The following is a 23,445-nucleotide window of genomic DNA, read 5'->3' as shown; positions in this document are numbered from 1 at the left end:
GATTTAAGCACCCTCAATCAATGGGCTTTTGCTCCATGTTTCTCTCAAGGAGCAGATTGTACCTTATGGTGTGGGACAGCTCTCTACTAATCACGCACAGCAATAGTTGAGTTTAAAGAATACATATGTGAGTCAATTATCTTTGTGTTCTGTAAAACCATTTTTTTTCTCTAGCGGCACTTTAGGTTTTTTTTTACACCTTACTTTTGCTATTACTATCATTACTTCGCTATCCTACTCTGTTTCACAGTGACCCAGCTGACACTGCGCACCTGGAGGTTTTTTTCTCTGCTGTTTCATGGGTAGGGGGATACCAACTTAGACCTTTACGTTACCTTAACAGATGCATTTTTGTCTGTTTAGTTTTCCAAGAGTTTGGAGGGGTTTGGGGTGCCTGGGGAGGGGTTCCCATGCTGACCTAGTCCTTCTAAGGACAGTGTAGGATGGGAGTGGCCATTGGGGACAATTGGGTGGAGGGAAGGGGATGCAATCAGTCTATGCTGGAAAAGGGGATCTGAAGAGGCATTTCTTTTTTTTTTTTTTCTGGGTTGTTTTGGTTCTTGTTTACTTTCTGCTGGATTTTGATTTATGTTTTTGAGGTGTGTGTGGTCTGGAAAGGGAACACCTTGTCACCTTTTTTTTTACCCGATTGGGTTTGGGGGCTGCTGGCTGGGACAGTCTCATGACACCTAAATTCACATTGGTCTTTTGGGTTTATCGGGTTTTTTTTAACCTATTGTGGTGTTGATTAAGGCAATACCTTGGAATGTGAATGAGGTGATTTCTCCCATAAAGACAAAATATCTTGCAGGCCTTGAATCGTCAGAGAGCAGATTTGATATTTTTACAAGAGACATTTGTCTACAGTAGAACACTTGAAGTTTAGATGGTGGTGGTTGGGGGACCTGGCAGAGGCTCTGGCTTTGAATTGAAAGGCTGGACTCTTGATTCTTTTCCAGAGGGGATTGGATGTTGAAGTACATCAGACTTGGAAGGATCCGAATGGTTGATTTCTCTTTTTTAAAGCCAGTATCAATAAACAAATCTTGCTTCTGTGTAATATCTACGGCCCTAACGTGTATGATCACAAATTTGTTAAGATAATAATTCAAAAGGTGCTTGACATGCCTGATATCCCTGTTATTATGGGGGAAGATTTTAATATTGTTCATGATCCAGCTGTGGATAGATCTCAGGGTTCCTTGCGAGACACTGGGAACCCCACTAAATTGCTCTGTTCCACTTTGGATCTTTTGGATGTTTGGCAGACCATGCATCCTATTTAATGGGATTGCATCCATTTATCTAGAACTCATGGGTCCCAATCTAGGATTGATTATTGGCTCCTCTCTGCGGTGCTTTTTTCCTCAGTCTTGGGACGCAATTTGGTGTACTCTCACCTTTGGGGTTCCAGGGGACAACACTTATCACTGGCGATTTCCTCTCCACCTTTATTGGCATTTTGAGTTTCGCAATTACTTATTGTGTAAATGGTCTATTAGATTAATAATGGTGGCCATGTGCACACGCCTATACTTTTTGGGGAAACTGCCAAAGCGGTTCTCCAAGGGGAGATCCTGGCATACACTAGTTTTAAGCAGAGGGCACTGGATCGAGAGATTTTACGGCTCAAGAACCAGCTGATTAGAGCACGAATTCAGTACGGAATGCATCCTTCCCCGCACCAGCACAGCTTATTGTCAGTGCTTCAAACTTCTCTGGGACAATTTACTCATATGAGAGCACTGAAGTCTGTGCAATATTAAAGGTATTCAACTACACTGCTATGGCAATAAACCTGTGAAACTTTTGGCTAAGTTAGTTAAGCAGTCTAGAGGATCATCTCATATATCCCAGGTGGATCGGGGAGATGGAGTATTAGTGAGAACTGATCTTGAGATAATGGCTCTTTTTCAGAAATATTATCAGTACCTTTATGATCATCCTGCAGGTGGAGAATTTGCAGGATGTATACTTGGCCAGTCTAGATTTGCTGCAGCTTACCAAAGATTCTAAATGTAAATTTGATGCTCCTATAACTGAGGAAGAGGTGGCCTTAGCTATTCAACAAAGTGCTTTATATAAGGTGCCGGGCCCAGACAGCTTCAGGACAGAATTCTATAAAATTCTATCTCCTTCAATTACTCCCACATTACAGTCTCTATTTACACAGTTTGTAGTGGATGGTGATTTGCCTCAGCCTTTACAACTGCATAGTTTATTCTACTTTTGAAGCCTAGGAAGAATCCCATACAACCTTCTACAGACCTCTCTTTAAAATGTAGAGACTAAATTGTTTGCCCGGAATCTGTGGAAAATCCTCATCTCACTCAAATACGTAGAAAGAACACACACACCTTCTCTGCTATCAGTTTTGATGCAGAGAAGGTTTTTGATCATGGTGTTTGGGATTTTTTATTTGCTACTCTGCGTAAATATGGGATTGGAGATGTTTTTTGGGATGGCGTTCATGCGATCTATAATTGATCTTTTGATATATATATCAAAAGATGGGGAAGAGACATTAGCCCAGATCAATTGGGTTTTTTTTTCCCTCTTTCCTTTCGTGGTTTCTTGGTCTTTCAGGCGCTGCCAGAAGTGATAAGAACACACCCTTTCAGTTAGTGCATTACTAACAGATACTTAATATCTCTTTTTTTATGGGTTTTTTTTTAAATCTTTTTTTCTTATTGAGTTGGGGAAAGGTTGGGTAGGGTTAGGAAACTCTGCATACTTAATGTTTTGATGACGGATATCACGCTGTTGTTTACATGTGCTAATTCTTTACTTGATTTTGTATGTTTACAGCTGATGGTTGTAATCAAGATGCTTTGTATCAATAAAATTCTTATACACTAAGCACCCTCAATCATTTTGAAAAGTTAGCTCCTATGCCTTGGGCTCAGGTACAAACTGTGAGCCCTCAAGGGAAATACCTTGTACAACTGAATGAAACTTGCCTTGAGTTCCAACTGAAAAAGACATACTGGTAAGTTCAAATCCAAATGAAATAAACGTAAGCTGTGTTATTCAATCTGCACAACAATGGGGTGCTTTGCATGCACTGCTGTAAAACATGCAATAAGGACAAATAAAATATATATTTAAAATCATTTTATGCATGTTATTTGGCAAACATCGTGCATTAGTAGTAACTAACCCCTTTTATTAATAAAATGTATAATATAAGAACTGTACATAAAGGACAGTTAATAGAAAATCTCACTTGGTCACCAGCAATCTGTTTTTCCTCATGCTTTCTACTCCTGGTTTCTCCCTCTCAGGTTCCCCTTTCTTTCCAGTCTGTTTTTTTGACTTTTTGTTCACCGCTTGACTGATAGTTTTGGCACAATGTTTTGGCAGCAACTACAGAAAAAAAAAAGGGGGGGGAACGAAATGATCCTTGAACAAAGTTTATAAGAGAAATTATGCTTTAGGTGGAGCTTTCACTGAGAAGAAAAGCATATTGCTACATGATGCTGAAATGGTAAAGGTCTTTAAATTATAAACAAGGAGCCTCAGCAGGAAGAGGCAGTTCAGCTACTTAGGTATTTTTGTAGCTTGCCTTCTATCTCCTGAAATCATTAAGAAATAAAACATTTGTACCACACCTGCTAGTCTTGTACCAGTTTGCAAATCTGAAATACTGAAGTAGAAATGATTTTGTGGAAAAACGTAGGCCAGCTGAGCTCTATCATCCTCCTTGTGGTCTACACTGCTGTGGCCCATGAGGGAAGACCACAGCTTGAAACCAGTGGCGGCAGAGAAAAGAAGAAAAGTGAGTATATCTGGCTCACTGTCTTGTGAAGACAGCCCAACCCACAATAAGATACAAGGTTTGAAACTTCTATTGCTTACCCAGATCACTTGTGCATCCTCTGAGTTGTGATATCAACATATGAAAGATTCTAACTTTTAGTGTGAACCTCTGTTTTTCTGATTTCTTGTGAGCTTATAAAAATGCTGATTTCAGTGTTGGAAAAAGGCACTTGTATAAAATCACATGTGGTTTCTGATAATTTGTTTATATTCATAAAATGAAGACCATAAAGCACTAGCAGATTCAGTAGAATATAGAAACAGCCATGAAAGTAGAATGAGGATCACCTGACACATGGAGCATAAATCACATGCTAAGCACCAGGACTTTGATGCAATGAGTGAATGCCTTGGTGATCTGTCCTCAAAAACTGCTGACTGCACCAGCATTGGTTTTCTATAGAACTGGACATCCTATACTACTCCTATTGCAGGCTTGTCCAAGTTCAGTTCTCAAGGCCGCAAGCAGGCTAAGTTTTCTTTATATCCCTAATGAATATGCATGAAATAGGTTTGTATGTCCAGTACTTTCACTGTATGCAAATCATTCTAATGCATATTCATTAAGTTACTTTGAAAACCTGGTTAGTGTTAAACCATGGGTCTCTAGTGCCGCCTAAGGAACAATGTTTACATTTGCACCTCCTCACTAACATACATATCCACAAGCAGCCCAAGCTTTTGTTTTTTGTTTGTTTTTTTAACTTTCCAGCTCCTCCTCAGTCTGACACCCACTCCCCATAATGATACATCACTGGTCAGAAAGAGCTGGGAAGAAGATGCCTATCTGAGATGCAGTTTTTTAATTAAAAAGTGGAAGTATACTCCCACTCCACTGCTGCCCCATCCACTTAACTAAGTCCCTGCTTCCATCACTGTCTGCTCACACAAGGGATAAACTGGAGGGGAAGCCCCATAGGCTTGGGTGTCATGATGGCGAATTGCTTTCTGATGTGGCTATACAGAAGCAAATATATATAGGGCAGCTCAGCAGAATTGATTAAAATAAAATTAAAACTTTACAACTTGTTCAAAAGCTCAACAAGGGCAACTAGTAAGGAAGTGCTAGCAGGAGAACCTCTAATGATATGTAGGCAACATTCTTTGAAGGAAAATATGGAGATTGAAGATGAATACTGTTTGACAAGAACAGCAGATAAAAATAAACTGAGGACAGCCATGCGACCACTCACTGCAACATAGGAACTGCCAAGCCAAAACAGCGAAAAGCTTTCAAGTCTTCTAGAAAACTCTGGAAATGTACAGCTGTCAAGCACCAATCATGATCATGCAGCCTACTCATGCAATTAGGTGAACCTGCCTGTCTTTAGTGAAAAGGAATGTGTCTTTTATTATACCGAATAGCCCATGTAGTCCTCTCCAAAAGCTGTCTTTCGTAACAGTAAAACCCCACAAATTTTATTATTCCTTTCTCTATGTTCACTGTTCAGCTGTCTATGCTATATTCACATTTTACATAAATCAGTGTGCAGTGTTTATATTGGCTTTCAATAAAGGTCACTGTAGCAGAAACCAGATTTTTCTCAGATTTACAACAATAGAAATGGCTAACTAGGAAGAGTTTTCAACCACCTCAGACACATTTTCTCAGAATTGAAGCAAAAAGAAAGAAATGGGGAATTGTAAAGATTGCTTTAGCTGTCCAAACTACATGTAGAACGTTTTGTTTGTATCGCTACTTCAAGCTGTGAAAATGAATTTGAAAATATGATCTTGCTATAAATTATAAAATACCTGTAGCAATAAAAATTGGCCAGGTAGTAGTACTGTATCATATAAATTGTGTTGCAGTTATGTTGGAAAGCTTCCCCATGAGGCATATAAATGTTAAATTACAGCTCTGTGAAATAAAAACAGTCTTTGACCTTCATTATCACATTATTTTCAGATACAACACAGTAGCAGGGAGCCACCTGAATCCATTCAGTATCCTGTTAACGGAGTTCTTTGTCTACCATAGCTCCCTGTGTAAAGTCCCCTGTGGAAAGTAAGCATCTGAGCTGAACATGCTGAGTGTATCTCATAACTTAAGATACTTTTTAGGGACACATTGCAAGAGTTTGCTATGCTGGCAAGCTACTTTAACAGCCTTCACATTAGGGTTACCATTTTTTGTCCTTAAAAAAAAGAGGACACTTGTCCCGCCCCATTTCACACCATCCCCACGCCCCTTTCACGCCCTTGCCCCACCCCTTTCTGCACCTCACCCCGCCCCTTGTCGACCTTCTGGGAGCAGCTATTGCAATGGCAGCCTATATCCTCATATATTTCAATTTCATCAAAAGACCTAAGTGCAAGAGTGAGACCAGCCTGAAGGGGAAGACCGTTTTAGTTACAGGTGTGGTAGGGCCAAATTTCATATGGCTCTGTAGCAGCTGTTACGAGACTGGAGATATATAGGATTTGTCTACTGCTTTTTTTTTTTTTTTTGAGAGAGAGTAATAGTCTGTTAAGTCTTTATGAACCACAAGACCAAAGGAAGACTACTAGTGGAGTGGTGGGAATGGGATCAAAATCTGGGTGTTACAGTGAAGTTTTTAAAATGTCTCAGGTGCTCAGGAAATTGCCTTCAACATAATATGACTGGCGGGCTGAGAAGGCGGCAAGCTGCAGTACAGCAGCAACTGTGCTTGCGTGCAGCGTCATCATCAGCTGATCAGGTAGGCGCTGGCTGGTACGCACACAGACGCTGCCTGCCTGTGTAGCCTGCCTGCGCTGTGTCGGCCCACGCTTCAGAGGATGAGGAGTCGAGGAGAGAGATGACGTGTTGCTGTTGCCAACCCCCTCCTCCGCCAACCCCCTCCTCCGCCGACATGGTAAGTGAAGGGCGGAGTCGGCGGACCCTCTCGGCAATGGCCGCATTACAGGATCGTGGTAGGGTTACCATTCGTCCCGACGAAACCCGGACAAATCGGGGAAATGCGGAAATCCGCCCGGACTCCCCAAGGCGCCCTCAAAAAGAGGACATGTCCGGGGAAATCCGGACGAATGGTAACCCTACTTCACATCATTAATTATATTTTTAATGATGCAACTAATATCAACTGCAAGCACAAGAAAATCAGATGCTCACCTGGTCACTAAGTGTGCACTGTTCTGTGCAAATATCAGTGATAAGATTGCGAGCTTGCTTGGCCATTTCATCCAAGAACATGTTGCATAATGAAAGACTACGATCTCCAATATGATGTCGCTAGAGAAATAAACAGAATAAACAAGAGTGATATCAAGTTCTGAATTAATCAAAGCAGGAAACATATGAATTTTGGCACATTTAGAACAGTGTTATACAATATTAACAAAGAAACCTGAAGTTCATCAATACGATGCAAATTTACTAAGTGGTTCCAGGCACTTTTCCTCAAAAGTGATTGTTCAAAATTATGAGAACAGGAAAAGCAAATGTGTTATTTAACAAAATGTAATCAAGATTTTAGGTGTATGCTTCGCTATTGAACTACACTAAACTTTCAAGACTATTTTCTCTTGTCCTCCAAATGCCTGAAATGTCAATGTCACATGGCATCACGGAGTGAAAAATCAAGACAGCCTTTCTTTGAATGTCAAGCTATGTTATAGCCCGTTTTGCAATCCTGTAATGCATATTAACAAGTGAGCAAACAGAATCGCTGCTCTTAAATCATCTGCTATCATGCAGTAAGCTCAGTTTATTTAAAAGTCTCTTACAAATTCTCAATGAGTTCTTTAATCCTTCTCGTATATTTAAGGAATCCCCACTATAATACTGAAGTATATTGTCGGGAACTCCAGTTAAGTCATTTAGGTTAAAAAATATACTAGGCTTCCAAAGCACAGTAATACAGTAGCTTAGTACCTGCTGCCAAAAGGATTGCTGGATCCACCCATTATGGCCAGCTGGCCCTGCTTATGTCACTATAAACTCTATTCAGTCAGTGCTAGGGGTGGGCAATAATTAAAATTTTTAATTGTGATCGAACGATTAAAAATTGTTATCGCGTGCTTAATTGCAGCATGCATTTTGGGAAATCCTATATAATAATTCTCACCTCCAATGTTGTCTTGCTGCCTGTGTTCATGGCTGAGTTGGTCTGCTAGGCTCCGAAGCCAGGCTGACGTCACATGCAGCACTGACCAACCGCATGACAGCAGCATGAGGCCCCGCCCCTGCCGCCATGCCCCTCCCCCAAGGTCGCCGCCTCCTCTCACCCCTCCACCCCCCCTGAGGTCGCCACTGCTCCCCCTCCACGAGGTCACCGCAGCCACTACTCCCCCCACCCCCCCCCCCCCCGAGGTTGCCGCCCAGGCCCAGCCACTTTCCCTCCAGGCCCGCCCACCCAACACAGACCTGCCAAGTCTCCCGCAAAACACGCGGTGCCAGCTCCCATTTCTGGCCACTGCTGCTTCTCCTGTTGAGCAGCAGCGGCCGCTACAAAAACAGCTGTTTTTAAAAAGCAAGTGCGGCACCACAGGCAGCCATCAGGCATTGGCTGTCGGCTCTGCAGCCGCTCCTCTTGCCTCTCACGTCACTGCCCCTGGAGCAGATCCCGGAGGAGCGCAGCGACGTGAGAGGCGAGAGAAGCGGCTGCAGAGCCGACAGCCAATGCCTGATGGCTGCTTGCGGTGCCGTGCTTGCTTTTTAAAAACAGCTGTTTTTGTTTTTGTAGCAGCCGCTGCTGCTCAACAGGAGAAGCAGCAGTGGCCGGAAATGGGAGCTGGTGCCACGTGTTTCGCGGGAGACTTGGCAGGTCTGTGTTGGGTGGGCGGGCCTGGAGGGAAAGAAGGGGATAGAGAGAGAGACAAGGGATGGGAGAGGGGGTAGACGGATGGAAGGAAGGAAGGAAGGAAGGGGAGAGACAGGCACGATGGAAGGATGGGGAGAGAAAGCGGGAGATGGATGAATGGATGCAGAGAGAAGGGACACTGAACAGAAAAGGGTAGAGAGATAGAGAGACACTGGATAGAAGGAGGGGGAGAGAGACACTGGCTAGAAGGATCAGGAGAGAGGGTAGATGGGTGGAAGGATGGGGAGAGAAAGAGGGAAGACACTGGATGGGAGGGGGTCCTGACACCAGAGAGGGGAGGAGGGAGGGGGTCCCGAGACCAGAGGGGAGGAGGAGGAGGGGGTCCTGAGACCAGAGGGGAGGAGGAGGAGGGGGTCCTGAGACCAAAGGGGGGGGGGGGGGAGGTATCTCTGTCACACACACACTCTCTCTCTCTCTCACACACTCTATGCCTCACACTGTATCACATTCACTCTCTGTGTGTCACACAGTCACTCTCAAACACTCTCTCGGTCTCATAGAGAGTCTGTATCGCACACATACTCTCACACACATTCTCTCACACACTTGCACCCACACTCACTCTGTCACACACACACACTCACACATTCACCCTCCGAGGAAAACCTTGCTAGCGCCCGTTTCATGTGTGTCAGAAACGGACCTTTTTTACTATTAAAAAATAAAGTAATGCTAATTTATAATTTTTTTTCCTTTATAGAGGGCTTGATTCATCCAAATTCTTTTCGGCTCTTGTCCTTAAAAGCACATATTTGGGTTATACTAGGACAAAAAATTGTGACCTGAATAAAGCTATTTGGAATTTGCAAAAGGAGACGCTATCAAGGATGCATTGTTAATATCCACTGCTCTGCCCATAAACTCATTTCCCCGAATACCATACATACAAACTTTTCATTGAGCTTCAACAGACCTCAAAAAACTGAGCTTACACCTTTCTGCTCCAAGCAGGCAGAAAATTTTTCTCCCCCTTCCCTCAGCATTTCCTCTAAAGCAGGCATGATCGCAATCTCTGCTGTTAAAACATACTCCCTCCTAAAGGCATCCTTTCCCTGAAGCTAAAGGCATCCTTTCTCCGAAGCTAACAGTTCACCTCTAATTTCAGTGGCTATAGTAAATATGGGCGATTATCCTCCTCCTCCCTTCCATACCACCCCCACAATAAGCAGCCATACAATACCTAAAAAAACAACCTGGTTTTCTTTCACACACCCCTCACTCGTTTACCTTTACAGTTGGGCTGGGCTCCAGATTTCTTCTCCTTCCTCAGTGCCTCAAAATTCTTGCTCCTCCCCTGAACAGGCCTGGCTCTGTGGATACTTAAGTATATAAGTATTGCCATACTGGGGCAGACCAAAGGTCCATCAAGTCCAGCATCCTGCTTCCAACAGTGGCCAATCCAGGTCACAAGAAACTGGCAAGATCCTAAAACAGTACATTAAATTTTATGCTGCTTATCCTAGAAATAAGCAGTGGATTTTCCACAAGTCCATTTTAATAATGGCTTAAGGACTTGTCTTTTAGGAAGCGATTCAAACCTTTTTTAAACCTCGCTAAGCTAACTACTTTTACTCATTCTCTGGCAACTAATTCCAGAGTTTAAATACATGTTGAGTGAAGAAATATTTTCTCCAATTCCTTTTATATTTACTACTTTGTAGCTTCATTGTGTGCCCCCTAGTCCTAGTATTTTTGGAAAGAGTAAACAAACGATTCACGTCTATCCGTTCCACTCCACTCATTATTTTATACACCTCTATCATAACATAACAAGTGACAGCAGATAAAGACCTGAACGGTCCATCCAGTCTGCCCAATCATTCTCAATCCAGACCGTAGAAGTCTGCCCAGCTCTATCCTTTTATTCCAACTACAAGAGTTGCCTTCAACTCCTATCCGAATCCATCTTGTCATTTGTGGGACATAGACCGTAAAAGTCTGCCTGGCACAGTCCTCATGTTCCAAATTACTGGAGTTTCTGTCGAAGCTCTCTATAGCCTATCCTAAGCCAGACTGCTATATGTGTGACTCAGACCGTATTTCCCCTCAGCTGTCTTCTCCAAGCTGAAGAGCCCTAGCCGCTTTAGCCTCTCCTCATAGGGAAGTCATCCTACCCCCTTTATCATTTTAGTCTCTTTTCTCTGTACCTTTTTTTAATTCCACTATATCTTTTTGAGATGCGTTGACCAGAATTGCACACAGTAGTCGAGGTGCGGTCAAACAATGGAGCGATACAAAGGCATTATAACATCCTCATTTTTGTTTTCCATACCTTTCCTAATGATACCTAACATTCTATTTGCTTTCTTAGCCACCGCCGCACACTGAGCAGAGGGTTTCAACATATCAACGATGACACCTAGATCTCTTTTCTAGTCGATCACTCCAAATGTGGAACCTTGCATTACAAAGCTATAGTTCAGGTTCCTCTTTCCCACCTGCATCACTGCACTTGCTCACACTAAACATCAACTGCCATTTGGATACCCAGTCTCCCAAGATCCTCTTGCAAATTAACAACTTTGAATAACTTTGTCTCATCAGCAAATTTAATTACCTCACTAGTTACTCCCACCTCTAGATATTAATAAATATGTTAAAAAGCAACAGTCCCACCAGACTCCTGGGGAACCTCACTATCTACCCTTCTCCATTGAGAATACTGACCATTTAACCCTACTCTTTATTTTCTATCTTTTAATTAACCGGTTTTTAATCCACAATAGGACACTACCTCCAATCTCCAGACTCTCCAATTTCCTCTGGAGTCTTTTATGAGGTACTTTGTCAAAAGCCTTTTCATAATCCAGATACATATCGACTGGCTCACCTTTATCCACGTTTGTTCACCCCGTCAAAGAAAAGTAATAGATTGGTGAGGCAAGATTTCCATTCGCTAAATCCATGTTGGCTTTGCCTCATTAATCTGTGCTTTTAATATGCTTCGTAATTTTGTTCTTTATAATAATCGCTAGCATTTTGCCCGGCACCGATGCACTGGCCACCCTCCAATCTTCCGGTACCATACTTGATTTTAAAGATAAATTACATATTACTAACAATAGTTCTGCAAGTTCTTTTTCAATTCTATCAGTACTCTGGGATGAATACCGTTCAGTCCAGGCTATTTACCATTCTTCAATTTGTCACACTGCGCCATTACATCTTCCAGGTTTATTGAGATTTCATTCAGTTTCTCTGACTCGTCAGATTTGAATAGCTGTTTTGGCATCGGTATCTCTCCCACCGTGCAAGAACTTGGGGAAGTCCCATGAGACTTCCATGAACTTCCTGCATGGAGCTGCTCTAGTATCAGCAGAGTCCGGCTGTGAAGGGGAAGACAAGGATTTTGAGGCAGTGAGGAAAGAGAAAAAAAAATCCAGAGTCCAAGCCTAGCAAAGGTAAATGAGGGGAGGGGAGAGGGGCGGGTCTGTGTTAAAAACAAAAGGTGATGTTAAAATTTTAACACGTTAATAGCATTATTAATGAATTGATTGCTCACCCCTAGTCACTGGTCATCTCCTACCTTTGTGCTTTGCATCTGTCCCATGTAAGCTTGAATGCTATCATTGTTTTGTTTACCAACTCCACCAGCAGGCTATTCTATTAAGCATGACAATTATTGATAAACTGTAAAACACTATACCCCCCCCCCCCCCAAAAAAAAAAAAAAAAAAAAAAAAAAAACCAACCATATTCTTCACATTAAAAAAGCAAATAATTCATTCAAGCAGATATCCCACATAACCACTACTGGAAAAAAAAAACTAATTGCACTGTTAGTTGAGGTAAGGTGATATGTTTCTGAGTTTTAGAAACCAACAGAAAAAATAAGTCAAATGAACACCCTATGATCATCCCTCATTGACAATTTATCTTCCCATATATCAAGAAACTGTAGTCCTAAACTTGAAAGAAAACTTCTCTTTCTAAATACAGAAATAAACTTCAGAGCTAGTTGCTCCAGAAAACAAAGATCTAATGATGTATGAGGTAATGTGGTCCTAGAAAGCGAATGCTACATACCTGTTCTCACTGATGGGTGACGTCCACGGCAGCCCCCTCCAATCGGAAAACTTCACTAGCAAAGGCCTTTGCTAGCCCTCGCGCGCCCATGCGCATCGTGCATGCGCGGCCGTCTTCCCGCCCGAACCGGCTCGTGTTCGTCAGTCCCGTATATAGCAAGACAAAGACAAAAGGGGAGGCGGGCGGGTTTGTGAGAACAATCAGCCTGCTGTCCTCGGAGAATACCTTCTACAGGTATGTAGCATTCGCTTTCTCCGAGGACAAGCAGGCTGCTTGTTCTCACTGATGGGGTATCCCTAGCCACCAGGCTCACTCAAAACAACAAACATGGTCAACTGGCCCTCGCAACAGCGAGGACATAACTGAGATTGACCTAACATCTTATACAACTAACTGAGAGTGTAGCCTGGAACAGAATAAACATGGGCCTAGGGGGGTGGAGTTGGATTCTAAACCCCGAACAGATTCTGAAGCACTGACTGCCCGAACCGACTGTCACGTTAGGTATCACGCTGCAGGCAGTAATGAGATGTGAATGTGTGGACAGATGACCACGTCGCAGCCTTGCAAATCTCTTCAATAGTGGCTGACTTCAAGTGGGCCACTGACGCTGCTCGGCTCTAACACTATGAGCCGTGACATGACCCTCAAGAGCCAGCCCAGCCTGGGCGTAAGTGAAGGAAATGCAATCTGCTAGCCAATTGGATATGGTGCGTTTCCCCACAGCCACTCACCTCCTGTTGGGATTAAAAGAAACAAACAATTGGGCGGACTGTCTGTTGGGCTGTGTCCACTCCAGATAGAAGGCCAATGCTCTTTTGCAGTCCAATGTGTGCAGCTGACGTTCAGCAGTGCAGGAATGCGGACGGGGAAAGAATGTTGGCAAGACAATTGACTGGTTCAGATGGAACTCCGACACTACCTTCGGCAAGAACTTAGGGTGAGTGCGGAGGACTACTCTGTTATGATGAAATCTGGTGTAAGGGGCCTGGGCTACCAGGGCCTGAAGCTCACTGACTCTACGAGCTGAAGTAACTGCCACCAAGAAAATGACCTTCCAGGTCAAGTACTTCAGATGGCAGGAGTTCAGTGGCTCAAAAGGAGGTTTCATCAGCTGGGTGAGAACGACATTCAGATCGTAGGAGGTTTGACGGGGGGCTTTGACAAAAGCAAACCTCTCATGAAGCGAACAACTAAAGGCTGTCCTGAGATCGGCTTACCTTCCACACGGTAATGGTATGCACTGATTGCGCTAAGGTGAACCCTTACAGAGTTGGTCTTGAGACCAGACTCAGACAAGTGCAGAAGGGATTAAGCAGGGTCTGTGTAGGACAGGAGCGAGGATCTAAGGCCTTGCTGTCACACCAGACGGCAAACCTCCTCCATAAAAAGAAGTAACTCCTCTTAGTGGAATCTTTTCTGGAAGCAAGCAAGACACGGGAGACACCCTCCGACAGACCCAAAGAGGCAAAGTCTACGCTCTCAACATCCAGGCCGTGAAAGCCAGAGACTGGAGGTTGGGATGCAGAAGCGCCCCTTCGTTCTGGGTGATGAGGGTCGGAAAACACTCCAATTTCTACAGTTCTTCGGAGGACAACTCCAGAAGAAGAGGGAACCAGATCTGATGCGGCCAAAAAGGAGCAATCAGAATCATGGTGCCTCGGTCTTGCTTGAGTTTCAACAAAGTCTTCCCCACCAGAGGTATGGGAGGATAAGCATACAGCAGGCCTTCCCCCCAATCCAGGAGGAAGGCATCGGCCGTGGGCCTGAAGTCTGGAACAGAACTGAGGGACCTTGTGGTTGGCTCGAGATGCAAAGAGATCTACCAGGGGGGTGCCCCACACCTGGAAGATCCGGCGTACTACTCTGGAGTTCAGCGACCACTCGTGAGGTTGCATAATCCTGCTCAACCTTTCGGCCAGATTGTTGTTTACGCCTGCCAGATATGTGGCTTGGAGCAACATGCCGTGACGGTGAGCCCACAGCCACATGCTGACGGCTTCCTGACACAGGGGGCGAGATCCGGTGCCCCCCTGCTTGTTGATGTAATACATGGCAACCTGGTTGTCTGTCTGAATTTGGATAATTTGATGGGACAGCCGATCTCTGAAAGCCTTCAGAGCATTCCAGACCGCTCGTAACTCCAGAAGATTGATCTGCAGATCGCGTTCCTGGAGGGACCAGCTTCCCTGGGTGTGAAGCCCATCGACATGAGCTCCCCACCCCAGGAGAGACGCATCCGTAGTCAGCACTTTTTGTGGCTGAGGAATTTGGAAAGGGCGTCCCAGCGTCAAATTGGACCAAATCGTCCACCAGTACAGGGATTTGAGAAAACTCATGGACAGTCCTCTAGATCCCCAGCAGCCTGAAACCACTGGGAAGCTAGGGTCCATTGAACAGATCACATGTGAAGACAAGCCATGGGAGTCACATGAACTGTGGAGGCCATGTGGCCCAGCAATCTCAACATCTGCCGAGCTATGATCTGTTGGGACGCTCGTACCCGGGAGACGAGGGACAGCAGATTGTTGGCCTTTGTCTACGGGAGACAGGCACGAGCCGTCCGAGAATCCAGCAGAGCTCCTATGAATTCGAGTCTCTGTACTGGGAGAAGATGGGACTTTGGGTAATTTATCACAAACCCCAGTAGCTCCAGGAGTCGAATAGTCATCTGCATGGACTGTAGAGCTCCTGCCTCAGATGTGTTCTTCACCAGCCAATCGTCGAGATAAGGGAACACGTGCACTCCCAGCCTGCGAAGCGCTGCTGCTACTACAGCCAGGCACTTCGTGAACACTCTGGGCGCAGAGGCGAGCCCAAAGGGTAGCACACAGTACTGGAAGTGACGTGTGCCCAGACGAAATCGCAGATACTGCCTGTGAGCTGGCAATATCGGAATGTGTGTGTAGGCGTCCTTCAAGTCCAGAGAGCATAGCCAATCGTTTTCCTGAATCATGGGAAGAAGGGTGCCCAGGGAAAGCATCCTGAACTTTTCCTTGACCAGATATTTGTTCAGGGCCCTCAGGTCTAGGATGGGATGCATCCCCCCTGTTTTCTTTTCCACAAAGAAGTACCTGGAAAAGAATCCCAGCCCTTCTTGCCCGAATGGCACGGGCTCGACCGCATTGGCGCTGAGAAGGGCGGAGAGTTCCTCTGCAAGTACCTGCTTGTGCTGGAAGCTGTAGGACTGAGCTCCCGGTGGGCAATTTGGAGGCTTCGAGGCCAAATTGAGGGTGTATCCTTGCTGGACTATTTGAAGAACCCACTGATCGGAGGTTATGAGAGGCCACCTTTGGTGAAAAACTTTCAACCTCCCCCCGACCGGCAGATCGCCCGGCACTGACACGTTGATGTCGGCTATGCTCTGCTGGAGCCAGTCAAAAGCTCGCCCCTTGCTTTTGCTGGGGAGCCGAGTGGCCTTGCTGAGGCGCACGCTGCTGACGAGAGCGAGCGCGCTGGGGCTTAGCCTGGGCTGCAGGCTGTCGAGGAGGAGGATTGTACCTACGCTTACCAGAAGAGTAGGGAACAGTCTTCCTTCCTCCATAAAAACGTCTACCTGTGGAGGTAGAAGCTGAAGGCTGCCGGCGGGAGAACTTGTCGAAAGCGGTATCCCGCTGGTGGAGCTGCTCTACCACCTGTTCGACCTTCTCTCCAAAAATATTGTCCGCACGGCAAGGCGAGTCCGCAATCCGCTGCTGGATTCTATTCTCCAGGTCGGAGGCACGCAGCCATGAGAGTCTGCGCATCACCACACCTTGAGCAGCGGCCCTGGACGCAACATCAAAGGTATCATATACCCCTCTGGCCAGGAATTTTCTGCACGCCTTCAGCTGCCTGACCACCTCCTGAAATGGCTTGGCTTGCTCAGGAGGGAGCTTTGTCCACCAAGCCCGCCAACTGCCGCACATTGTTCCGCATGTGTATGCTCGTGTAGAGCTGGTAAGACTGAATTTTGGCCATGAGCATAGAGGAATGGTAGGCCTTCCTCCCAAAGGAGTCTAAGGTTCTAGAGTCTTTGCCCGGGGGCGCCGAAGCATGCTCCCTAGAACTCTTAGCCTTCTTTAGGGTTAAATTCACAACTCCAGAGTCGTGAGGCAACTGAGTGCGCATCAGCTCTGGGTCCCCATGGATCCGGTACTGGGACTCGATCTTCTTGGGGATGTGGGAATTACTTAGAGGCTTGGTCCAGTTTTTGATGACATGATGCATGGGTACTGTGGACGCTTCCTTAGGTGGAGAAGGATAGTCCAGGAGCTCAAACATTTCAGCCCTGGGCTCGTCCTCCACAACCACCGGGAAGGGGATGGTCGTAGACATCTCCCGGACAAAGGCCGCAAAAGACAGACTCTCGGGAGGAGAAAGCTGCCTTTCAGGGGAGGGAGTGGGATCAGAAGGAAGGCCATCAGACTCCTCGTCAGAGAAATATCTGATGTCCTCCTCCTCCCACGATGCCTCACCATCGGTATCAGACACGAGTTCACGAACCTGTGTCTGAAGCCGTGCCCGACTCGACTCCGTGGAAACACGGCCACGGTAGAAGCGTCGAGAGGTGGACTCCCTCGCCAGCACCGGTGAAGCTCCCTCCGCCGACGTCGTCGGGGAGTCTGCCTGGGAGGCGGCCATAGCCGGCACCGCAAGCGGTACCGATACCGGGGACCTCACCTCGGGCAAGGGGCCAGCCGTCGCCTCACTCGACGGTACCGGAGGCGCAAGCACCCCCGGTACCGGAGAAGGGCGCAACAGCTCTCCCAGAATCTCTAGAAGAACGGCCCAGAGACTCTCGTGCAGAGCGGCTGTGGAGAAAGACTGAGAAGCCGATGCAGGTGTCGATGTCAGAGTCTATTCCGGGCGTGGAGGCGGTTCCGGGCTGTCCAAGGGGAGCGCATCGACACCTCTTGAACAGAGGGTGAGCGGTCCTACCGGTGCCGATGCCTACTGGGTGCCGACTGCCTCGGCGACCCAGAGCTCTCGATACCGAGACGGGAAGGAGACCGATGACGATGCTTCTTTGATTTCTTCAAGCGAAGCATGTCACCAGAGTTTCCCGGTACCGACAAGGAGGACGTAGAATCCAACCGTCGCTTCCTCGGGGCCGAGGCCGAAGAAGGTTGATCTCGGGGGGGGGGGGGGGGGCTGTACCGCAGGAGCCCTCAGGGCAGGGGGAGACCCACCCGAAGGCTCACCGCCACCAGCAGGGGAATGGACAGCCCTCATCTGCACTCCAGACAAAGCACCACCGTCTGACGACATCAGCAATAGCGGAGGTCCCGGTACCACCGACGTCGACGCAGCCTTCCGATGCCTCGGTACCGACGATGCAGAAGGTAGAAGCCTCGATGCAGTCGATGCCGGTGTCGATGCCGAAGACTTTGATGCTGTCGACGTCGATGCACCCCGTGCTGTTGTCGTTGAAGAGCCCGAGAACAACACGTTCCACTGGGCCAATCTCGCTGAGTCCTCTTTTTCAAAAGCGCACAAAGACTGCAGGCCTGCGGGCGGTGCCCAGCCCCCAGACACTGAAGACACAAAGCATGCCTATCAGTGAGCGAGATTACCCAGGCGCACTGGGTGCACTTCTTGAAGCCGCTGGAAGACTTCGATGACATGGGCGGAAAAATCACGCCGGCGAAATCAAAATTCGCGATGACGACGAAAGGCACCAAAAATAAGGGAGAAAAAACCCGTACAGAGGCCAAATAGGCCGGTCCCGAAAGCGAAAGGAAACTTACGCGGGGAAAAAGCTGGAAACACGGGAAAGGGGTAAAGACCGGAACGGTCTCTTTTTTTTTTTTTTGTTAGCGAAAATCACGAAGACACGCGAGGTCAACTTGAGGGGCACGAAACGGCGGCAAAACACGACCGTCCCGAGCGCGGACAAAAGAAGACTGACGAACACAAGTCGGTTCGGGCGGGAAGACGGCCGCGCATGCGCTGTGCGCATCGGCACGTGAGGGCTAGCAAAGGCCTTTGCTAGTGAAGTTTTCCGATTGGAGGGGGCTGCCATGGACGTCACCCATCAGTGAGAACAAGCAGCCTGCTTGTCCTCGGAGAATTGTATTTACAGCAAAGGTACAAATTATGTTTTTATATTTCAACATTTTTATTGATGACAAAGCAAGGGAAACGTAAGATTCAGGCCCTTTTTATATTTTCTAGTTCTATTCCTAGAAAGTCTCTTTCCTATATTAATCTCATGTTTTTACACTCACTTGTTAAAAATAAAAGTTGTACATCTTATGTAACAAGCATGTCTTGTTATCAAAAGCCCTTTTTACTAGCCATAAGGGAGGCTCAGTGGCAACTCATGTTTACTGTGCTCTAAATGCTACTGGCTTGCAAATCCTTTCAATTAACAGGTCAAATTTAACCGGATGTTGCCACTCAGGCTGAGAGGTGCTTGGGAAAGAGAGCCATGAGGACAAAGGAGGTGATGCCCTATAGCCGGTGCATACTCTGCTAACAGGTCTGATAAACATGGTAGTGTCCCAGTTCTCTTAGGTTTATAATGGATGATGCTGTCTATTAGAAAAAGCTGTCAAATGAAACAAAGACCAGATTTAAAAACAGCTTCTGTATAAAAGAAAAAAGTTTTAAACAAGTTGTTGATTTAAAAGTTAAGCTTTTAAGGCTAGTTCTTCTAATTCATATCCTGATACAATGAAAATTTGAATTCACTACTAACTTTCTTCGTTTCATCTACTGAAGTCAAAACCAGAGAGACCAGGATTTGAAATTAACATTATAGGGAGGGAACACAGTGCTGCTGAAACCACAGGAAAGCCCACAGTTCTGCGCACATCCTGTTGTAGTTGACAAATTGTATTTATTTATTTATTTGCTGGCACAGCTACAACATATGGCCACAGTGAAATTCCTGGTTTTGACCTGACTTGTTTACTTTGTAATACTGCATATTTCAGATTTTAAAATTACAGTCTCAAGATCTTTTGACTGGCAAAGCTCAAAAAAATGAAGATAAAATTGAATGGCTAGATGGAGAAATTAAGACTCTGAAGCTTAACTGGGATGGTAATTAAGGATAGGGATATTCTGGTGAAGAAACTAGAATATCTTGATAATCAAGGGAGAAGGAACAATTTAAGGTTCCTTAATTTTCCAAAAGCACCCTTGATTCCTGCAACTGTTATGCTTAAAAGATACTTTGGGGAAGTTCTAGCTATTCCAACGGAGGGTTTTCCACCCATCGTTAGAGCTCAATATATCTCAGGAATTAAGTCTTGTGTTCCAGAACCCCAACCTGAACTTAATATTACTATTTTCTTGGAAAGCTCTAAGTGGTAACCCAATTAACAACTCTTGCTTTTGAGCCAGATAGGAATAATATATTTCGATTATACTTTAGACATATGAATGATAAATTCTTTGGTGAAAAAGTTCAGATACTTCCTGATTTGAATAGAGATAAACAAAAAAGAAGGCGAGAGTTTATGGCTTTAAAACCTAAAATTCTTGCCTTAGGTGGTACGTACGTGTTGAAATACCCATGTAGAATGTTTGGTATCTATAAACAATGTAAATTATGTATTTCTTGATCCAAAGAAAATGCTAGAATATATAATTGCCAAGGAAAAGGGAATGTTTCAGCATGAATAATCTCGCAGGATAATATGCTGTTAAAACCTACTAGTGTGCCTAATGTTCTCCCCTCTCTGATTGATTATATTAATTTCTTACTTTGTTTATAAATTACCTGTATCTTGTCCCTCTTAACAACTGCGGTCAATATATAAACTATTTTTGCTGTGTTCATCTTATACTTTCCAATTTTTGGAAAGGAATAATTTTGTTAATTATTTCCAGATTCTAGTATTTGTATAAATATGAATGTAATATTTGAAAACACATAAATAAAATAATTTTAAAAAATGACAATTGTGAAGAAAACAGGTCACAAAAACCAATATGCACGCAGAAAAAGAATGAAAACTTGTGTACTAGCCAGAGCTTTATTTGACCAAGGTTATATTTGACCTTCACTATTTGCTTCCTGATCTTTACAGTTACTATAAATTATTCTGAAAGACATTTCTTGTCCTGAATAGAAATTTTCTTGGAAACGTTTTAGTGGTTCTCCAATATAAATAAACTTTGCAGCTGTCTAAAGTTGAGTGAAGTGGACACAGAAAACAGAAATGATAAGAGACCTGCTGAGATAACAGCTTTAATGTTTAAGTAAGAGAAATCCAATCCTTGTGTGTTTTAATAATCTCCTGTCCATTTAAGAGCTTTCAGATTAGTACATTTGACAAGAGTTAGCAGCACTTTTACTGGTAGTGAACATGCAAAGTATTAAGGACATAGTTGTACAAAGTTAACATGCTGATCAGTATAGAGGAACAAAAATTCCTTTGATACTGTATTCCCATAAACTGTTCACACTTATTTCTGCAACACATTAAAAAAAAAAAAATCATATGTTATACTATAATTCAACTCCTATGACTGACTTCTCAGTGTGTTGAAATCTCTATTTTGCATCACTAATGAGACAAATCCTATTTGTATAAGACATACATTTTTGGAACCCACAACACCAAAACTGCTTTGACGGATAAATCAGTTCTTACCTACTAATTATTTTTCCTTGAGTCCCACCAGACCAGTCCAGATGCTTGGATTACTTTCTCCGGCCAGCAGGTGGAGACAGAGTTATTAAACTATTATGTAATTTGGAAACTGTCATGGAGTGGTGGTGAAAAATGGGGGAATTTTCAACTGTAGAAAATAGGGCTATGAAACGGTTTTTGGAAAAACGTAGGCCTACAGGGGCCATGGGTAATGTTTGTTGCCCGATATTGCAGAGAAGTTTGAGAGATGACATTGTCCCATTGTTAGTGCAGATTGTGAATTGCTTTTTGCATACTGGATTTGTTCCAGATGAGCTTCAAGTAGCAACTGTACACCCAGTATTTAAAGACAAAAAAGTGGGTTGTTATGATTTAACTAATTATCGGCCAATTTCTTCTTTACCTGTACTTGCTAAATTGTTGAAGCAGTCTGTTTATGTGCAAATGGATGATTTGTGGTCAAAAAATAGCTTGTTGGATGAGAATCAATATGGGTTTCATTGAGCACAAAAGCACTGAGGCGCTGATGGCTGCGATTGTGAATGAAATCCGATTAGGTTTGGATGACTATTAAGGCTATTTTTTTTCGTGTTTTTGGATATATCGGCAGCGTGTGATACTATGGACCATGAAATTCTGATGCAGCGCCTTGGTGCTTGTGGTTTGTATTGAACTGTTTTGTCATGGTTTCACTCATACCTGCAGGATAGAAAGCAGAAGGTACAGGCAGGTGATAAGTTATCGACATTATGTTCTTTGGATATGGGCTGCTACATGGTTCCGCTTTGTCTGCAATACTTTTTAACATCAATTTGAGACCATTGAGGCACTTTTAGGAGTTTTTTTCCATATTTATGCAGATGACATTCATGTTTTATTCCCTGTAGCTTTGAATGTACATGCTTCTGTTCAGAGAATGCAGAGTGTGTTTGAAGAAGTCACGTTGTGATTGCAAAGGAACCATTTGAAGTTGAATGTGAACACAACAATTGTTTGTTGTGAGTGCGGATGTATCTCTTGAATTTCCTGAGTCTGTCTCTTTAGCAGGTACTTCTGTGAGGATTTCAGCTCAGGTGAGGACTCTGGGGGTTTTGTACACAACATCTTTTTTTGTTACTATGGGATATCCGGTGTTGCCTCTGTTTTGGTGGGTTATAGCAATGGGGGCATTTCAAAGCATTTTGCCCACATACCTGGATGTTTTCTTAATTAATATTTTTCCTTTATTCTCTTCTATGTTATGAGAATTGGAACTTCTAATTGTAATATTCATGAACTGAAATAATTTCAGGTTATTTTCATTGCTTAATACTAGGTTTCCTATGACAGCATTGTGCATATTTGAATTAGTTTTTCTGTACAAGTTTTGCTTCATTTATCTTTATTTGAAATTTCATAAATAAAATATTTTAAAACACATCTTGTCAACAAGGGGAGGGTCTAGACGGGGGCCCCACCGAACTCAACTGCACAGGGCCCCGCAATTGCTAAGATCAGGCTACTTGTAAGAACCTCTATCCAATTGTCCTGGTAGAAACCTTAATACACTAAAGACCCTCTAATGAGGCAAAGGGACATATACATAGGAAAGAAGGAAAACTGAAGACTGCAAGACAAGACATGGTGGCAGAGGGTGCCACCATAATAAATTTTGGATGTGCTGGCAGCATATGTAGAGGTAGGGAAAGGGTTGAGAGGTCAGAAGATGTGAGGAGAGGAAATTGGCGATAGACTGCAGGTTGGGGGTTCACATGCACATCTATCTCAACTGGGCAGACTGAACAGACCATTTTGGTCTTTTCCTACCATCATTAACTATGGGCCTCTTTTACAAAGCCGCGCACTAGCCATTCCTGTGCGGTAAATGAGAGGATGTCCATTCTGTTCCTATGGGCTTCCTCTCATTTGCTGTGCGGGAAGCACTAGTGCAGCTTTGTAAAAGAAGCCCTGTGTTACTACAATCAGATGAAATTATTGGTGTTAGGCTTCCAATGAGTCTGATAAGTTCAAATCATTTCTTTTTCTCAAACATATGAAAGCAGACAATATGAAATTCTAAAAAAATGTATTCTTTGCTTACCTATAAAGATATGCAATTTTTAAAACCAATATTATATGGTATTTAAATATACATATTTCTAGAGCATCTTCCCGAACAAATGATCTTCCAAGGCGGTTTTCTGGATTTGGTTTACAAAATCTGTACA

At 44.3% G+C, this 23,445-nt stretch overlaps 1 protein-coding gene across 1 annotated transcript in view; it reads right to left on the bottom strand.

Moving 5' to 3' along the window:
• The window catches only part of NCKAP1 (NCK associated protein 1), a 234,916-nt gene that overhangs the window by 104,604 nt on the left and 106,867 nt on the right, over nt 1–23,445 (bottom strand). Inside the window, exons 18-19 of the mRNA XM_030209048.1 lie at nt 6,914–7,033; nt 3,227–3,366 (exon numbers count right to left, since the gene is read on the bottom strand). Of these exons, the coding sequence (XP_030064908.1) occupies nt 3,227–3,366; nt 6,914–7,033 (260 nt within the window). The remainder of the gene's footprint in view (nt 1–3,226; nt 3,367–6,913; nt 7,034–23,445) is intronic.

This window comes from Microcaecilia unicolor, chromosome 7, assembly GCF_901765095.1.
Source record: "Microcaecilia unicolor chromosome 7, aMicUni1.1, whole genome shotgun sequence".
In the NCBI taxonomy this organism is placed as follows: Eukaryota; Metazoa; Chordata; class Amphibia; order Gymnophiona; family Siphonopidae; genus Microcaecilia; species Microcaecilia unicolor.
This window is presented reverse-complemented; position numbering and strand designations above follow the sequence as displayed.